Source organism: Tenebrio molitor, chromosome 8 (genome assembly GCF_963966145.1).
Source record: "Tenebrio molitor chromosome 8, icTenMoli1.1, whole genome shotgun sequence".
In the NCBI taxonomy this organism is placed as follows: Eukaryota; Metazoa; Arthropoda; class Insecta; order Coleoptera; family Tenebrionidae; genus Tenebrio; species Tenebrio molitor.
In genome coordinates this window covers 4859520-4879284 of record NC_091053.1, presented here as the reverse complement: position 1 = coordinate 4879284, position 19765 = coordinate 4859520, and the positions used below count along the sequence as shown (strand labels likewise).

General features: G+C 34.5%; 3 protein-coding genes across 3 annotated transcripts; all 3 read right to left on the bottom strand.

Annotated features, from left to right (window-relative positions):
- Positions 1-3541: 3541 nt before the first annotated feature.
- Positions 3542-5667, bottom strand: LOC138137559 (carboxylic ester hydrolase-like). The gene is made up of 7 exons (XM_069057017.1): positions 5509-5667; positions 5301-5449; positions 5155-5251; positions 4373-5107; positions 4021-4323; positions 3847-3973; positions 3542-3796 (listed from the first exon to the last, which is right to left on the bottom strand). The coding sequence occupies exons 1-7, from the start codon at positions 5546-5548 to the stop codon at positions 3607-3609; spliced, it is 1641 nt and encodes a 546-aa protein (XP_068913118.1). The 5' UTR covers positions 5549-5667; the 3' UTR covers positions 3542-3606.
- A 2380-nt stretch (positions 5668-8047) lies between these two features.
- Positions 8048-10207, bottom strand: LOC138137562 (venom carboxylesterase-6-like). The gene is made up of 7 exons (XM_069057021.1): positions 10031-10207; positions 9826-9974; positions 9680-9776; positions 8894-9628; positions 8542-8844; positions 8369-8495; positions 8048-8315 (listed from the first exon to the last, which is right to left on the bottom strand). Exons 1-7 carry the CDS (start codon positions 10068-10070, stop codon positions 8126-8128), a joined length of 1641 nt encoding a protein of 546 aa, XP_068913122.1. The 5' UTR covers positions 10071-10207; the 3' UTR covers positions 8048-8125.
- A 3305-nt stretch (positions 10208-13512) lies between these two features.
- LOC138136997 (uncharacterized) lies at positions 13513-19568 on the bottom strand. The gene is made up of 13 exons (XM_069056299.1): positions 19341-19568; positions 19194-19290; positions 18412-19143; positions 18061-18363; positions 17895-18015; positions 17658-17844; positions 15644-15800; positions 15441-15589; positions 15295-15391; positions 14513-15247; positions 14173-14460; positions 13998-14124; positions 13513-13946 (listed from the first exon to the last, which is right to left on the bottom strand). Exons 1-13 carry the CDS (start codon positions 19566-19568, stop codon positions 13757-13759), a joined length of 3411 nt encoding a protein of 1136 aa, XP_068912400.1. The 3' UTR covers positions 13513-13756.
- Between the last annotated feature and the right edge of the window lie 197 nt (positions 19569-19765).

The window sequence follows — 19765 nt, the reverse complement described above, 5'->3', positions numbered from 1 at the left end:
TTTCAGAATGCTCAAAAAGGCGAATGCTTTTTGGATAAATAAAAATAAATAATCGTATACCTTCTGGCTAAGGCCAAGTGCTAGATGTTTTCAGGTCGCGCAAGCGCCTCTAACATGACCTAACGACCACTACTAAGTAGTAGCCGGGACCGGGACCTCCGAAACATGGTAGTGATTTGAAAAAACCTGATGTTTAACCGGGAATCGAACCCGGGTGGTTTGGTTGATAAGCCAGTATCTAACCCCTGAGTCATGAAGCACGACACTTATATCGTAGATAACTATTAGTACCTATGAATAATCAACAGTTTCTATAAATATACCTACATATGTACTTATAACAAAAAAACAGTAGAGAAATAAAAACAAAATAATTTTTTGTTTTTATTATTAAAAAATTGTTTTGGAACTTCATTAAAAAAAATCCATGAGGAAAATTAAATTTTAAATTCACAACAAAAATATCCTTTTTGTTATTACAGGTTTTCTATACACATTTTTAGTCTTTACAATAAAATCCATACAGTGAGCGGCAAAAGTATGGAATAAATTCCTTAAAAATTAAACAAATTTTTTTTCAAAAAAATCTTTGGACAAGTCAATTTTAGTTTATAAAAATACATTTTTTAGTACAAAATAAAATTCCAAGCAGTTATTTGTTTTCGAGTTATGACGTCATCGATACTTTTTTTAAGTGGAAACCCCCTATTTTTTTTTCTTGATTCTGATAGCTCTTTTAATTGTCTAAATGGCAGTATAAAAATTTTGTTATCTTACATAAGGAAATTTTTGAGAAAAAAAAAATAAAGTTGGAAAAAATAAATTTTATAACGAACAAAAACAAGTCAAAAACTGTGTTAGTAAGTACTTAAAATTATATAATTAAATGTTTGAATTGCCATCCCCCAGCTTGTTGACAATAAGCAAGTTTATGAAGAAATTCCCCCTGTTTTAGTTTTATCTCAGCACCCAATCAAAATTAAAATTTCTATACGTTGTGTTTCTGTTAAATGAGTCATTTTCGAAAACGTTTTGTAAAGCAAATAACACATACGAATGAAATTGACACTAACATTTGACTGTTTGATTTACCCTACTTGATTTTTTGACTTGTTTTTGTTCGTTATAAAATTTATTTTTTCCAACTTGATTTTTTTTTCTCAAAAATTTCCTTATGTAAGATAACAAAATTTTTATACTGTCATTTAGACAATTAAAAGGGCTATCAGAATCAAGAAAAAAAATAGGGGGGTTCCATTTTAAAATGTATCGATGACGTCATCACTCGAAAACAAATGACTGCCTGGAATTTTTTTTGGTACTAAAACATGTATTTTTATAAACTAAAATTGACCTGTCCAAACATTTTTTTGAAAAAAATTTTGTTTAATTTTTAAGGAATTTATTCCATACTTTTGGCATAGTTAAAGTTGATGTGGAGAAGAAGTGCAGAAAGATAAAATTTATGTATAATATACAGGGCGTCTCCAAAAAAAGAGACAAATTTATAGCTTCCTCATTTATCGAAGGATTTTAATTATCTATACACCAAATTAAATGGTTGTGAATAAGCTACAAAATGGCGTACTAAATTCACGTCAAACCCAAAGTACTTCAAGGTAAAACTGTCAAAATATTTTTTTCAAATACGGACACATACTTTTTTTTAGTAATTGTGATAGAGATTTTTATTCTGAAAACAACAATGTATGACATGTGTAACCTCATATAAGAAAAAATAAATACAAAAAATAAGACTACATTTTGAAACAAATGACGAGCACCAAGCGAGAAGCTATCAAAATTCATTGCGTTACAATGTAATAAATTAACCAGATAAGTTAGTTGGAAAAACAAATGACAAATATGTAATAACATTCAGGATTGCACGTACAGAGCGCAGTTTAAGCATCGACGATAGTAGCATTTTTTAGCTTTTTTTTTGTATTTTGGGTAGGTAAGTGTACATTTGTGATAGACTGTTCTTTTTAGAATAAAAATCTCTATCAGAAGTGTTAAAAAAATTATTTGTTCGCATTTGAAAAAATTTTTTTGACAGTTTAGCCCTGAAGCCCTTGGACCTATATGTGAATTTATTACGGCTTTTTGTAGCCTATTTAGAGCCATTTAATTTGGTGCAATATAATTAAAATCCTCCGATAAATAAAGGAGTTATGGACTCATCTTCTTTTTCGGGGACACCTGTGTGTTACAAATATCAAAACATTCATTGTTTACGTTCATACACTGTAAAAAATTAGCGGAGTAAATGCGGAGTGAATTTGAAGCGAATGCGGAGTGGATGATTTGTAATGGATTTAATCCCCCCGCAGTGAAATCCACTCCAAGAAGGAGTTTATTTAGATTATTCATAAAAAAAACTCTTCGGAGTGAAATACAAAATTCTTTGACTATTAGTGGTTTGCCACCACATAAGTTAGTATTGAAAGTTAATTGCACGTTTTACTGATCAGAAACTTAAATACAAAGGAAGCATTAGTCTATGGAACAAGAATGCGCATCAAGTTTATGCATCGCAATGCTATTGATTGCGAAGTTTTAACTGGAACCGAACGCAATAAGAGAATTTTGATTCCACGTATAAATTTAACATATTCAGGTACTATTTTTCCATTTAATTTTCAAAAAAGTCAATTTCCAATTATAGCTGCATTTGCGATGACAATAAATAAGTCTTAAAAGCAAACATTCGAAAAACTTGCTATTTTATTGAGGCAGCCAATTTTCAATTGTACAGTTGCGGCCAAATAAAAGCGACCACTAAATTGACATTTTATGTCATCTTTACAAATTTGGGTAATTCAGGCTTTTAAAATGAAATTTTCTCTGGTAACCAGATACCCATACCTATGGCACAACATAACAGTGACGGATGATGTCAATTTGAAAAATAGTTTCTTATGTTATCTCCTAGGAGATGATTTTTCAGGTGATTTAATATTTAATTCCGATTTACAACAGAAAAAATTGCTGCCCAGTTTTATTTGGCCGCAACTGTACGTCGCAGCAAGTAGAGTTCGATCATTCAATAGTTTGAGATTTTATATTTCCGAATATAACGGCCAAGGGCATTTAGCAAACGATGAAATTTTATTTTAAGTTCAATGGACATTTTATTTTTTTAACCGCCCGGTTTTTTTTTTTCATTAAAAAAGATAGGTATAAAAAATACGAAACACGTGTTCTTTATTTCATTTTTCATTTTTTGTATTAATTTTTTATTTCAATTTTATATAATTTGAAAAACATAGGCAAATTAACTGTGTAGCCTTGGCGAAACCTGGCCAGTATAGCAATAAAAAACCTAAGGAAATGTCAAAAAACGCGTTATTGTTTTTTAAATATGGCATAGCCAAACTATACCTAATTTTTCCTATCGTTCCTATTTTTCAAATAACTCGAAGATTAGTGCATAATGACGTGTTTGTAAACGCTCGCAGCTGACGTAATAGAACAAAATTCCAAAAAATTATAGGCGATAATTATAGCGGTATACTCTTTGATAAAAAAAAAACCTCAGTAACGTTCAAACTTAAAAATTTAATGAAAACAGTCGAATTTCGATCGCTGGGCGACCTCTAGTTCCTATAATTCGTCCTTAACAGAAACTAAATTTTCATTCTCTGCAAATCTCAGCGACTTCCAAAAACCAATGGGAGTCAACTCGTCGACTGTTTCGACCTTCATTTCTGCAGGTTTGAAACTGGTTATATCGAGGTACGTCAACTTGTCACTTGCAGTGGGATCCCATTTTACTCCTTCTATGAGAGGAACGCTAAAAATGTTGTTTATTAGAGAACAGGGAGCGAATATTTAAACTAGTACCTTGTTTTAGCATATGAGACCAACATATCTACAACAATATCTTTCATTTTTAATTCGTCGAAAGTTAAAGGCCCGGGAACGAAAACAGAACCGAAGAAATATTTGGCATCGGCACCATGACTGACAACTAAAACCCACATTAATCATAATTTAAAATTGTCGATTTTATCTCACGCTTTGCTTCGTTGTTATCTCCAGGATAACTAAAATAGTAGTAATAAACAGGTGAAGACGAGGCTCTGGCTTGCATTCTGACAGAAATTTCTGCATCAACAAGAAAAATTCTATCGCTGAACATTTTCAGCAACTTGTCTTTGTTCTGATCAAAACCGTTTTGATCTTGTCCCAAATAAAACTCTCTAATTTTTTGTGCAGCATCCTTCCACAAAGAAGGAGCTAAAGTATCATTGAAGTCGAGCAAGACTGGTGCTAGTGATTCCCAGTTGGTAGCGATATTGTCCAAATCATTTTCAAAGACTGAAAGTGCTCCAGTTAAAATGAGGAATTAAAGAGTGAAAAGTCTTACGCATAGTTGGAAATATACCCTCGTGGGCTGTATTTGAAGAAATCCAGGGCACATCGTTAATTTTTCCTTTGGTCAAGAGGGAATATGGATGTTCGCTCAAAAACGGTTTTGACCCTTTTTCAACGACTGGAGCAAACGGTGCGAATGGCAAAAACGAATAACCGAAGAAGAGTGGTACCTTCTCGAGGATCTGTGTGTGATGTCTTTGCTTCAAACAGTCGACTAGAGCTTGAGTAGGAGTTGAAGGACATCCAACAGCGTCGGCCAAGCGTTGGGCTTTCTTCAATGCATCTTCTTGCAAAGAGAAGGAATTCAGTGCCACACCACTTTGGGACAATCCGCGATGGAACAAGCCTTTCGACATCTCGGAGAAGTAGTGGAAGTGGACGCTTGAACCTCCAGCCGACAGTCCAGTCAAAGTGACCGAACCGGGGTTACCACCGAAACTTGCAATATGGTTTTGAACCCATCTCAAGGCCATGACTTGGTCCTTCAGACCATTGTTTCCAGGTACGACGTCGTCTTCGGTACCCAAGAAACCAAGAATTCCCAAGCGATAGTTGAAAGTGACAAAAATCACATCCCGATCCATTAGGACTTCAGGCCGAGAGTACATTGTACCATTGCCATACATGTAAGCGCCCCCATGGATGTGTACCACAACATCTAACTTCTCTTGGGGATTCATGTTTTCTCGAGGAACGTACACATTAATGTGTAAACAATCTTCGTCACCTAGTTTCGCAATTGTTATTAGGTTTCGGACAATTGATTTAACTGACCTTGTACTACGTTTGGCTGCATCATGCCAGTTTGTGCGCATTCTGTGGGATTGTTGGCCTCCAAAACGCCGGACCAAGGTTCCGGTGGTTCCGGTTCCTACAAAGAAGCCAATTAAATTTTATTTTAATTGTTGTCAAACACATACTTCAAAGCGTCTGCTTCCTATGGGTGGTTTAGCGAATGGTACTCCTTCAAACGCAGAGAACTTTCGACCGTCATGAGAAGTTTTCAAATATCCTCTTATTTTACCCAAAGAAGTTGTCACCACAGGTCTTTCGTCGTGACCGTGACAAACTTTATAAACCGATTAGAAATAAATGGGATGCAAAAATAATTATGAATTTTTGGCTTACCACACATTAAAACTAAAATAATAAACTGTCTTGCTAACATTTTGCACGCTTGCGGTAGATTTCAATAGCATGTTATGTAATCCCACCATTTATCTATTTAAGTTGATTATCTCCTCCCACTTAAATACATTACTATGATATTGTAGTGAGTACAAACTGCGATTCATTCTATAAATGCCTACTCATTTAGGTAGATGTGGGAAATTGTTTTATATTTTGACGAATAGAAAATACAGGGTGTTTTTGAAAGTTGTGCAGAAATGTTAACCACGAGCTACTGGCTTTATGTAAAACTCGGAAAAAATATTTTAAAAATTCTGTGTCAAAAAATAAAATGACATTTATTTTTTGAGCTACAATTTTTTTTAATTGCTTTTAGTTTTCTACGTTGTCCTACAACCTCGTAGGTAAAATTTCGGCACATTTTAAAAATACACCCTGTATATCATGTTTTATAAAATTTTATTATTTATTTTATTTATTTAACATATTATAATTTTTTGAGACAAGGTACTCTGTCTCTAGTATTTCTTCCTTGTTTTTATGAGTTGATAATTACTTCATTATTTTACCATCTATCATTTTTTATGACATTTACATTGACAGGAATTGACTGAATTAATGATTTTGAAATTTATCATGAACTGGCTGACAGTACTGATACATATTTAAAGATAAACAAGAATTATGAGAACGGATTACATAATTATGTAATAGGTATCATATTGCCATTAATCGGTATCAGCGGTTTCACTAGGTGGAAAAATATAGGTATATTTTATTAGATAGTAAGTCAATAACTCATATCATATCTTATCGGAAACTACCTAAATAATAAATATACAAAAAGTTTGTAAATATCACTTCAAATTTAAAAATAAAAAATGTAATTTTTGTAATTTCCCAAATTGTTCTTGAGCAAATGGTTTTACATTCTTCTATTTCTTAATTTATTTTTTGCCAAAGATGTTTGTTAGTACAACTGTTTACGAAGTTTAGGACCTTGAATTTGATTCACTTATGATATTTCCACATATCTGAAAAAAGTGGTTTATTCCCCTATTTAAAACATACAGCGTGTCTCAGCTAAGACTTTCGACCCTAATAACTCAGTTATTTTCCAGCGGATTTTTGTGAAATTTAAAATGCAGATATTTTAGACGGTGAAGAATAAAATCCCATTACTGCAATCACCCAAGTCTTAAAAACGTAATTTTTACATGCCTTTTTAAAATGTGCAAATGCAAAATGCAAAAACGTAGACGCGTATGAAGCAAACGCGCAATTTTGCAGAATTTTGGTCATCCCTTTTCGCAGAAGCGCAGGTGACATATTTGACGTTTATCTTGCTAACCTTACAAACGCTTACAAAGTTAAAGACAACATTTGGACGTAATTTATTATACTGGATGCTTTAATTCTTCCATAAAGAACTAAAACACGATCGGGATATTTTAGCAAGGTAATTTAGTTTACGTACGCTTCCTGTATCTTCAAATAAATTATTGATGACTCTCTTAACCTTACATTTTGTAAAGCCTACATTTGGATAGTGTTCCATAGGCAATTTTATTTTCTTTTTCAACAATATTGAAATTTCTGCCGCTGTAGTCTATTTTTAGAGTATTTTCAAAAAATTTTCACAATTTGACGTTTCTAATAAAGCGCGCCCAATTTTGACAGACTTTAAAGGGTGTACAAAATGTTGCTTGGCAATTAATCATGAATTGTTTCAAAAGGTAACTGCTCAAATACCTTCAAATTTTACATTAAATTTTTAACGACAAAATCTAATCTTTTCGTTGAATCAGACAAGTGATTTACTTAATTGTTTGTGTAGACCCCTATTTTTTAATGTTTAACAATCTAATAATAATCGCGCATAATTTTCGATAAAGGAAACATGTGTTAAAATTACATTTTTTAACTTGAGGTAATTTTATTATTACTAACTGAACCTTCACGGTCTAAAATATCTGCATTTTAAATATCATAAAAATCCGCTGGCAAATAACCGACATATTAGGCTCGAAAGTCTTAGCTGAGACACCCTGTATAGAAGATATATTCATTAATTTAATGTATCTAAATTTTCTGGCACAGTTTATTTATTATATTTTATTGATTTATTACTTTAATTGTAATAACAAAAGTGCGAAAAGCTTCCTTCTCATGAATTAATAGTTATTTATGGTACTAGTGTGTTAGAAGGCATATAAGTGACGCGAAAAAACAGGTAAACCACAAACGAGTGGTTAATTTCTTCTTAAGCCGCTAACACACGTAGGTATGTCATACTTAACTTTATCCAGCACCTCCAAAATATCGTTGAAAAATTATGACAATTATTGTAACATTTTTATTTGATCAGTAGTGACTAATATAGCTTTAGATCACTGGTGACTTATATGCCACTTTATTTGTTTAAAACCACCATAGTTATTGTCCTTTGATATATGAGGTTTTGGATAAAAGATTTAAAAAATTCATCGTCTTCTATGTATAGTAGGGGCGATAGGACATATTTTAAATAACAAGCTTTGAAAATAAAATTTTATTTATTAAACATTAATAAACGCAACTACCTACACAACTTTTAGTTTCTACAGTACAATTATTATAGTTCGTCTTTAGCAGAAACTATATTTTCATTCTCTGTAAATTTCAGCGATTTCCAAAAATCTCTGGGAGTCAATTCGTCGACTGTTTCGACCTTGATTTCCTCCGATTTAAAACTACTTAAGTTAAGGTAAGTCAACTTTTCATAAGTGGTAGGTTCCCATTTTATCCCTTCTATTACAGGAACGCTTAAAAAATTCTTATTGGAATTAAGGTACCAAATATCGATAGTAGGTAGTACCTTGTTTTGGCGTATGAAACCAACATATCTACAAGAATGTCTTTCATTTTTAGTTCATTGGGAGTCAGCGGTCCTGGAACCAAAACAGGGCCGAAGAAATATTTGGCATCAGCCCCATGACCGACAACTAAAACTCACATTAATAATAATTTTATGTTTCGATTTTATTTCACCTTTCGCATCGTTGTTATCTCCGGGATAACTAAAATAGTAGTAATAAACTGGCGAAGACGAGGCTCTGGCTTGCATTCTGACAGACGTTTCTGCATCAACTGTAAAAATTCTGTCACTGAACATTTTTATAAACTCGTCATGGTTCTGATCAAAATTCTTTTGATCTTTTCCCAAATAAAACTGTCTAATTTTTTGTGCAGCATCCTTCCACAACGAAGGAGCTAAAGTATGATTAAAGTCGAGCAAGACTGGCGCCAAAGACTCCCAGTTGGTGCTGATATTGTCCAAATCCTTTTCAAAATCTGAAAATGCTCCACGTAAAAAAATATTAAGATAGTTGAAGAGTTTTACACATAGCTGGATATAAACCCTCGTGAGCTGTATTTGAAGAAATCCACGGGACGTCGTTAATTTTTCCTTTTGTTAAAAGAGAATAGGGATGTTCTCGTAAAAATGGTTTTGACCCTTTCTCTACAACTGGAGCAAACGGCGCGAATGGTAGGAACAGATAACCGAAAAAGAGTGGTACTTTCTCCACAATTTGTTTGTGGTGTCTTTGTTTCAAACAGTTGACTAGAGCTCGAGTAGGAGTTGAAGGACATCCCAGAGCTTCGGCCAAACGCTGGGCCTTCTTCAAGCTCGCTTCTTGCAAAGAGAACGAATTCAGTGCAACACCACTTTGGGACAATCCGCGATGGAACAAGCCTTTGGACATCTCGGAAAAGTAGTGGAAGTGAACGCTTGAACCTCCGGCTGACAGTCCAGTCAAAGTGACCGAATCTGGGTTACCACCGAAACTTGCAATATGGTTTTGGACCCATCTCAAGGCCATGACTTGATCCTTCAGACCATTGTTTCCAGGTACGACGTCGTCTTCGGTACTCAAGAAACCAAGAATTCCCACTCGGTAGTTGAAAGTGACAAAAACCACATCCCGATCCATTAGGACTTCAGGCCGAGAGTACGATAAACCGTGACAGTACATGTAAGCACCCCCATGGACATGTACTATAACTTCCAACTTCTCCTGAGGGTTGAGGTTTTCTCGAGGAACGTACACATTAATGTGTAAACAATCTTCGTCACCTAATTTCGCAATTATTATCTACACGTTTTTGCACAATTTGTTTAACTAACCATTAGCTACATTTGGCTCCATCATACTATTTTGAGGGCATTCTGTTGGTCTATTGGCCTCCCAAACACCGGTCCAAGGTTCAGGTGATTCCGGTTCCTGCAAAGAAACCAATTAAATGATGGCGTAATTGTTAAGACACGCCTACTTCGAAGCGTCTGTTTCCTATGGGTGGTTTAGCAAACGGCACTCCTTCAAACGCAGAGAACTTGCGACCGTCGTGAGAAGTTTTAAAGTAACCTCTTATTTTTCCTAAAGAAGTTGTCACCACAGGTCTCTCGTCGTGACAATGACAAACTTAATACACCAATTAGAAATTCATAAAATGGAAAAATGATTAATTTTCAGCTTACCAGACAGAAACACTAAAATAACAAACTGTTTTGTTAACATTTCGAGCACTTGTGATTGATGTAACAAATAAACATGTGATGTAACGCAACACACCAATAATAGTTTTAAACCAATTATCTTCCCCCACTTATACTCATGTAAATAGTAGTACGATTGCGTATAAGTATCTAAGATTAATTCTATAAATACTCTTACCTTGCTCCAAGTCTCTACCAAAATTTAAAAAAAAAACAATTTTTTAAATTTTGGTAGAGACCAGTGGCGGTGCGTGAGTTGTGAGAAGCAACTATTTTTCGATAGGTATAATACAGGCTGTCTTAAAATTATCGTATTCGAGTTCAAGGCTTAGTAGGGGACATCCTGTTGACCAAGTAAAAATGTAAAAAAAAAAATTCTGTCACTTGGAAAAAAATATCAAAGTTGCCAATATTTGTTCAAAAGTACCTGATTAATATTCTAACTATTGTACTTCCTTTTTGAAGAAAAATTGGAAATATTTAATTTTTTCGAGATAGAGCTATTTTTTCAAGAAATGTCTTTTCATTTATATTTTAATATTTTACATAATCATCCTCACCATATTTCAAAATGAATGTCAACCATTTATATTTTTTATTTGAAGAAAACATTATGAAAAGTTTGAACCTTCGGACCCATATAGGTATCTTTGTAAAGACCCCCCCTATATTTTTTATTTTATTTTTTCGAGATTCTTGAGATTTTTCCCTGCAAGACCCGCGACTTGGAATACGTTAATTTTGCGACACCCCGTATAATATACGTATATGACATAGATATATTTTTACAGTTAAATAATATTTTCAAAAAATATAACATTTGATCCTTTTTGTTGTGTAAAATCTTTGACTTGCCCCATTTGTACCGCCACTGGATTGGATGGAATAGTCAATAGTGTAATATATATCGGGTGTTTCACGTCGTAGTAAGCACTGATTGTGAACGCACCATACGGGTACGGATCATGGATCAGCTGTTTCAATCCTACGTTTTTACACGAGTGGTTGGTTCACAGTCGACACTTCAACGCCTACTATGAGGTGAAAGAAAAAAACATCCGATTCCTGGACATGATTATTCAAAAATGGAAATTTGCTCCACACTCCTTTGTAAATGTTTCTGTGAAAATGATCGAAAGAAGTAATGTCACGTTCGCGACTGACGGGCACCTTTTACCTTTAATTATTATTGCTAAACTACCAGGATGATCAATTAATCACTTTTAACTCATCAGCGTACTAGCAATTTTGACCAAATTTTCAATCATTTATATCTCGAAAACGAACAAACTTCTATAAGAAAAATTTTTTCCTTGGCGTCTTCTCGTCATCACCAATTACTGGGATTTTTTTCCAAACTTATTTTAGAATCACCCTGTATATTAATTACAAACAATAGGTAAATGAAAATATTTTGAGAGCTAACATGGTATAAATATAGCATATGAATAATAAATAAATCAATAAAATACATAAATGTTTTGTGATCAAATGGCAATAGAGATCATAGTACACTATCCCACCTCCACCCGGCGGCACGGCAATTTTGCCGGAGTACATACACTATTACGGATATTACTATCAAGTAATAGTGCAGTGCTTATCAACATAATTACCGGCGTCTTGCCTCCGCATTTTGACTTTGTTGTGTATTATGTTCTGTGTCAATGTTAAGGAACTTCCTCACGATGTGACATGAGTATAATAATATACCTTTTTGAATTTCAACTACCAATGTGTTATCTAAATCCAGAATTTTTAAATTTTTAAAAAGAGATTGCGGTACTATTCCCGTTGCTGAAATTACAAGTGGTAAAATCGAAATTTTTTCTAAACACCAAAGATTTCTCATAGCAACGGACAGCTCTAAATATTTATTAATTTTTGTGTTATATGTCTGTGTTATATTATGTGAATTTGGAACAGCTATATCTAAAAGATATGCTTGCTTTTGTTGTTTATTTAAAATTATAATGTCTGGTCTGTTATGTTTAATATGAATGTCAGTTAAAATTGTTCTATCAAAATATAACTTGTAACTGTCATTTTCCAAACAACTTTCTGGTGCATAACTATAATGTGGTTGTGTATTCTTTAATAAATTGAATTTAACAGCTAAATTCATGTGTATAATTTTAGCGAATATATCGTGTCGTTTTTTATATTCGCTTTGAGCCAAAACGGTGCAAGAAGAAATGATGTGTTCAATTGTTTCCCCTTCAGTTCCGCAAATCCTACATTTATCAATTATCGATTGTAAACCGCATATGTGTTTTTTATAATTTCTTGTATTTATAACACGATCTTGTATTGCAAATATAAAACCCTCCGTCTCAGGGTGAATATTTGATTTCTTAAGCCATGCACGGCAATTTTGCCGGAGTACATACACTATTACGGATAATACTATCAAGTAATAAAAATTATAATTATAATAGTTATCTATTATCGTGTTTATTATGATAACGGGTGACTATTAAAATTTTCACTTGGAGTTGGCTTTGAACGAGTTTTTATTTTTTCTGTTACTTTAGACACACGCAAGAACGAACGACAAATGTCAGTCAGTACAATTGAAACATAACCAAATTAAGGGAAAAAACATTTATTGAAATGTCAAACTTGTCAGTGTCTAAGGTGCAACGGAAAACAAAGAATGATCCATAGCCAACCCTAAGTGAAAATTTTAATAGCCACCCGTTACTACTACTACAGAGTGATCCACAAGAAACCAAATCAAGAGTGCTACCCCATCTTTTGTGTTGTCGCAACATTTGTCTATCATTAATCAGACACATTTATACAGGGTTATTCACGAGAGACTTCCGATCAAAATTTCGTTATATGCAACCCAAAATACAAGAAACCCCTAGAACTTGATATTTTGTTTAATTCGAAATAAGGTAACAAGGTAAGTACCTAGTTCGGCGAATAAGATTAATCATGACAGTTTCTCTTTATTGAGGTTATGAGCAAAAGTTAATATAAATGTGAAAACTGACATGACAGACAATAAGAGCCAGCAATCGTTGATTTAAGTATTACTATTTAAAGTTGACTCAAGTTGCAAAAAACCACTTTGCATTTGCAACAGCACTTTTAGGGCATTAGTCATTTGAAATTACTTTAAAACTGTACTTATATGGAAAATATTCAATCCAAACTATGATTTTCTGGTCCCTTCGTGCCTTTATTTGGTTCAAAAATATAAAAAAAATGCTGTTGCAAATGACAAGTGGTTTTTTGCAACTTGAGTCAACTATATAAATTTAGGAAACTAGAAACCACTGGAAATTGTAGTTTCCGTTGCAAATAACGAAATTTTCATCGGAAGTCTCTCGTGACTAACTTGTATGTATACACGTTTTATTGGTTGCCTATCTCCCAAAAATCTATTATTAATTGCCATCATACATTTTCATTTTCTGTAGCACATAAATCAGAATAACGGGTTTAAAGAAAAGTCATTTTTAATTATTGTTTATTAGTAATTAAGGAAAAAACACTTAACGACATAAAATTGCTTTATAAGGTAGGTACGTAATTTTGCTCACAAAATTTTGAAATTATAATTTAAAGGTAAAATCATCCCTCTTGTTTTTGATACTTTGGAGGTTTGTCTACCAATATTATAATACCCAAAAGTATGAGTAAATTAAACAAAAGATGTTGCCTACACCAGTTTCAGGCAAAAATTACTCAAAATTTCTACAATTCGTCCTTAAGAGAAATTAAATTCTCATTCTCTGCAAATTTCAACGAGTTCCAAAATCCTCTGGGAGTCAACTCGTCGACTGTTTCGAGTTTGATTTCTCCACGTCTGAAACCACTTATGTTGAGATACGTCAATTTATCATATGCGGTAGGATTCCATTTTACACCTTCTATTGTAGGAATGCTAAAAATTTTGCTGATTAGAAAACTTGCAGCATAATACTAAAAGTGGTACTTTGTTTTGGCATATGAAACCAACATATCTAGAAGAATACTTCTCATTTTTAGTTCGTCGGGAGTTAGAGATCCAGAACTAAAAGCAGGACCGTACAAATATTTGATATCGGCAGCATGATCGATAACTAAAAACTCAAATTAATGATTATTGCTTATTATCGGTTTTATTTCACCTTTCGCTTCATTGTTATCTCCAGGATAATTAAAATAGTAATAATAGACAGATGAAGATGATGCTTTCGCTTGCAATCGGACAGAAGTTTCTGCATCAACAAGGAACATTCTATCGCTGAACATTTTTATCAATTTATCGTAGTTTTGGTCAAAACCGTTTTGATCTTGTCCCAAATAAAACTGTCTAATTTTTTGTGCAGCATCCTTCCACAAAGAAGGAGCTAAAGTATCATTGAAGTCGAGCAAGACTGGTGCAAGTGATTCCCACTCCAAATCATTTTCAAGAGCTGAAATGTCTGAGTTTAACTGAAAATTCAAACTCCATTGAATAGTTCTTACGCGGGACGAAACTTTTACCCTCATGGGGTGTATTTGAGGAAATCCATGGTACATCGTAAATTTTTCCTTTTGTCAAAAGAGAATAAGGATGTTCAGACAAAAACGGTTTTGATCCTTTCTCAACCATTGGAGCAAACGGTGCAATTGGATAAAATTGGTAACCGAAAAAGAATGGTACTTTCTCCACAATCTGTTTGTGATGTCTTTGCTTCAAGCAATCGACTAGAGGTCGAGTAGGAGTTGTAGGACATCCAACAGCTTCGGCCAAGCGCTGGGCTTTTCTCAAGCTCGCTTCTTGCAAGGAGAAAGAATTCAATGCTACACCACTTTGGGAGAATCCGCGATGGAACAACCCTTTGGACATCTCAGAGAAGTAGTGGAGGTGAACGCTTGATGCTCCAGCTGAACCCCCAGTCAAAGTGACGGAATCAGGGTTACCACCGAAACTCGCGATATGATTTTGAACCCACTTCAAGGCCATGACTTGATCCTTCATACCATTGTTTCCAGGTACGACATCGTCTTCGGTACTCAAGAAACCAAGAATTCCGAGTCGGTAGTTGAAAGTGACAAAAATCACATCCCGATCCATTAAAACTTCAGGCCGTGAGTACATTAAACCATCACCGTACATATAAGCACCCCCATGGATGTGTATTATAACATCTAACTTCTCTTTAGAATTTGGCTTCTCTCGGGGAACATACACATTAATGTGTAAACAATCTTCATCACCTAATTTCATAATTGTTATCTAATTTCCGACGATTGATTTAACTAACCTTGAGTTTTGTTTGACTGAAAGATGCTCGACTGAGCGCATTCTGTCGGGTGATTAGCTTCCCAAATACCGAACCAAGGTTCCGGTAGTTCCGGTTCCTACAAAGAAACCAATCAAATCATGTTGTAATTGTTAAGACACGCCTACTTCGAAGCGTCTGCTACCAATGGGAGGTTTGGCAAATGGAACTCCTTCGAACGCTGAGAACTTCCGACCATCGTGAGAAGTTTTAAAGTACCCTCTTATTTTACCCAATGAAGTTGTCACCACAGGTCTTTCGTCCTGACAATAGCACACTTCATAATACAAATTTAAAAAATTAGTGGAAAAATTACACATTTTCAACTTACCAGAAATGGAAATTAAAATAACAATTTGTTTTATTAACATTTTGGATGCTTGTGAAAAACTCAGCAACTTGTTACTTATGTAGCACAAACGGTTTGTATACTCAAACTGTACAGTGAGTAGATAAATACAGTGAGTAATTATATGGATCCCCCTCTCCTTTTAATCTTTGAATCAATCATGATAAAGATATGAGACAAAAACTAAATCAAACTGTATCATTTTTATTGATTTTGAACGTAAAACTAAAGCGTGAATCTGCAAATATGACGCGGAGGGCGCGCAATTTCAAATAGCAATAAGAGAGGTCATGTGATAGTGGCTAAATAAATCCCATTAAGAAACATGTTACAGTTTGATTCACTTTTGTAATTAAATAAGAATGGTAAATTAATAGCGAAACAATATACAGAGTGTCGCGGATCAACCTTAGAGTGCGTTTTCCTTGATGGTAATGAAGGTAAAAAAATGTTTAAAAAAATATTCAAGGTGCAACAGCTTTTTAGTTAGGTATGAATTAATCAAATTGACCAATAGAGCTCGATCTAATTTTCCCTTTACGAGAAAATTGAGAATCTACCTTCCCTCAATTGTGAAGCAACGTGTAATTCAATTAGGTAATAATAAAATAATTTTCAATATTTATCTGATCGACTTGTCGGAACAGACGTCAAAAGTGACAGCTACTTTTGAAATAACCAAAATTGGGATAATTTCGCCAAAGGCAGGCAAAGAAATGTATAAAATCTTCATCAGGGAACGCAAGAAGTTTCTTTTTCTTCCTGCAATGAATTAAATATGGTTTGTTATGTGTGAAAATTTCTAGAGCAATTGTAACCTAGAGGGGTATGAGAAATTGACGGGAGGGATATGATGAATTGAACCTTTGTTGATGGAAAGTCAAATGGCGACGTAGCGTCAAGTGAGTAATATTACTAAAAGTTAATATAATAATAATAATATGCTGAAAAAGAGTGTAGAGGGGCTCCATCCTATTGGAAAATAAACATAACTGTTTAATGGAAAATGAAATACAATTCATTGTAACGTTTCATCTTTAAAAAATATACAGTGAGTTTTTTTTAAGACTGGCCATAGGGTTTTACATGCTAATTTTTCAACCCCCTATTAACTTTTGTTCCGATCAAAATATTCAAACCATTTTTGGAACAAAGTTGGAAGTTTTTTTAAACCATTTGATAGATTACAATTCAATATCCCAAACTGTCGAAAAAGTTGTGAAAAAAATATTTTTTAGGGCGCCGAAATAATAGTACGTCGAGCGGCCGCCAGAGTAGCGTCATTGTCGGCTCAACCAGCACCTGACGATCTCCAATTTTGGACGCTTTCGGCCCGCTAAAAAATATTTTTTTCACAACTTTTTCGATAGTTTGGGATATTGAATTGCAATCTATCCGATAGTTTAAAAAAACTTCCAACTTTGTTCTAAAAATGGTTTGAATATTTTCATCGGAACAAAAGTTAACGGGGGGTTGAAAAATTAGCATGTAAAACCCTATGGCCAGTCTTAAAAAAACTCACTGTATATTTTAAATATGATTTAATTAGGTTTAATTTTGTATTTTGTTTGTTAGGTAATCCACATTTTGTTATTTATTTATTTATTGTTCTTTATTTACAAATTTTTTGCATCGTAATCTCATAATTTATCATTATATTTTTAGATTCTAAATATTTCTTATCATAGTCATTGTCACAGTCATTGAATGACTTTTCAAATGAATTTCAAATTTATCATAAATCACACTGCAACAAAAATGTGGTCTATCGACATCTACTAAACCGAAAGTATGATAACGAATTATATAATCTTAAAGATATCGTTATTGCTCATTAGACGAGGTCATAATGATAGTAAAAATATACAATACAATCACAATTTTTAAAAAACTGTTCATAATCATGATTTATTTAATCGAGTCATATTTTAAAATCAGGTTATCACAATGACAGAAGCAGTAATGTGTGATAACTCTCTCGGCCATAATTTATTCATAACTCAATTTTGTCAGAAACAAGATTCTCATTTTCCGAAAATCCAAGCGACTTCCAAAATTCTCTAGGTGTCAGGTCTGCAGTGGTGCGAGACTCCATCTCCCTCGGTTCAAAACTGCTTATATTCAAATAGGTTAGCTTGTCGTGTGTTGTGGGGTCCCACTTGACGTCCACAATTTCCGGTTTTCTACAATTCTCAAAATCAGACGTATTTTCCCACTTACACAAATGATCTACCCTGTTTTCGCATACGAGACCAACATATCCAACAAGACATCTTTCATTTTAAGCTCATTTGGAGAGAGCTGCCGCACCCGAGACCCAAAGTAGTATTTTATGTCGTCACTGTGTTTAACAGCTGAAAAAGAAATTAGACAAAATTATGGAAATCGACGAAACTTACTTTTGTTCTCGTTGTTGTCTCCAATGTAGCTAAAATAAAAATAGTATACAGGAGAGTTTGTCACTTTGGCCTGCCATTTTACTGCCGTTTCTGTGTCCACTAGAAAATTCCTGTCGCTGAACATCTGCACGAAATCATAAAAATTTGTCTCGTCGACTTGTTTGTTCTTTAAATAGAACTTTTTGATTTTCCTTGTGGTGCTCATCCAGTACCACTTGGACAAAACATGATTGAATTCCAACAAAATCGGAGCTAGAAGTTCCCAATAGTAGTTAATGGTGTCAAAATCGACATTAAGTAGAACTAGAAAGAAGCATTAGTGAAGATTTGGAAGAGAAAGATCTTGGCAACCTGGAGATAACCCTTCGTGAGCTGTGTTGGATGCGATCCAGGGCAACTTCTGTAATTCCCCTCTGTAGAGCAACTCGAAAGGATTGTCACTCAAGAAAGGATTAGATCCTTGCTTCTCGATAACTGGAGCAAATGGAGTTGATGGTATGTAGGGCAAAACAAAAAACAAAAACGTTTTGTCGATGAGTTGTTTGTAAGGTCTTTGCTTCAAGCAGTCTACCATAACACGTGTAGACGTAATGGGGCAACCCACAGCTTCCCCCAAACGCTTAGCTTTATTCGCTGCATCCTTCTGTAGAGCAAACGTGTTCAAAGCTACTCCACTTTGAGAGAACCCTCGATGGAACAACCCTTCAGACATCTTGGAAAAATAGTGGAGGTGGACACTTGATCCTCCAGCCGAGAGTCCAGTCAAAGTAACAGAATTCGGATTACCACCGAAACTTGCAATGTTGTCTTGGACCCATCTCAAGGCCATAACTTGATCCTTCAGACCATTATTTCCAGGTACGACGTCATCTTCAGTACTCAAAAAACCTAAAACCCCTAATCGATAATTGAAGGTGACGAAAATAACTTCTCTGTCCATGAGAAACTGAGGGTTGGCGTATAAATGACCACTCCCATACATATAAGCACCTCCATGGATGTGCACTATCACTTCTAAATCCTCCCCCTTATAGGGACTTTTCCGAGGAACGTACACATTTATGTGCAAGCAATCTTCGTCAACTGAAGCAAATCAAACAGTAGAATACATCGTGGCAAGTTTTTCCACCGACCCTGCGTGAGATTGATCAATGGTACCGCGAGCTGGGCACATTCGCTGGTGTAATTGGCATCCCAGACACCATGCCATGGCTGTGCCGCTTCCGGAGGCTAAAATTCACAGCGTTATGAAGTTAAGAACTGTGTGGTGAAGCTTGTACTTCAAATCTTCTCTCTCCGATGGGTGGCTTCGCGTAGGGTATTCCCTCGAAAGCAGAGAATTTTTTCCCATCATGTGACGTCAGGATGTAGCCTCGAACCGTACCCAAAGGAGTCTCGACAGTAGGTCTGGCGGAGCAATGGCAAACTTCAAAGACAAAATAGAAATGGTCCGAAATGCAAAGCTTACCAAGGACCAATGAGAAAGTTAAGGAATATTTTAAAGCCATTTTTTTCAACCACTTGAATTGAAATGCTTAAGTTTACTAAATCTACGCTTTGATTTCGTTGCGTAGAAAATTAGGTAATTTGTTTTGTACTGGAACACGTTGAGCACGTTTCAGATAAAACAAGTTATCAGTCGTAAAAATTTATGTAAATATGCTTGTAACGTTGTTACTGAATGGAGAATTATTAAAAAATGGTT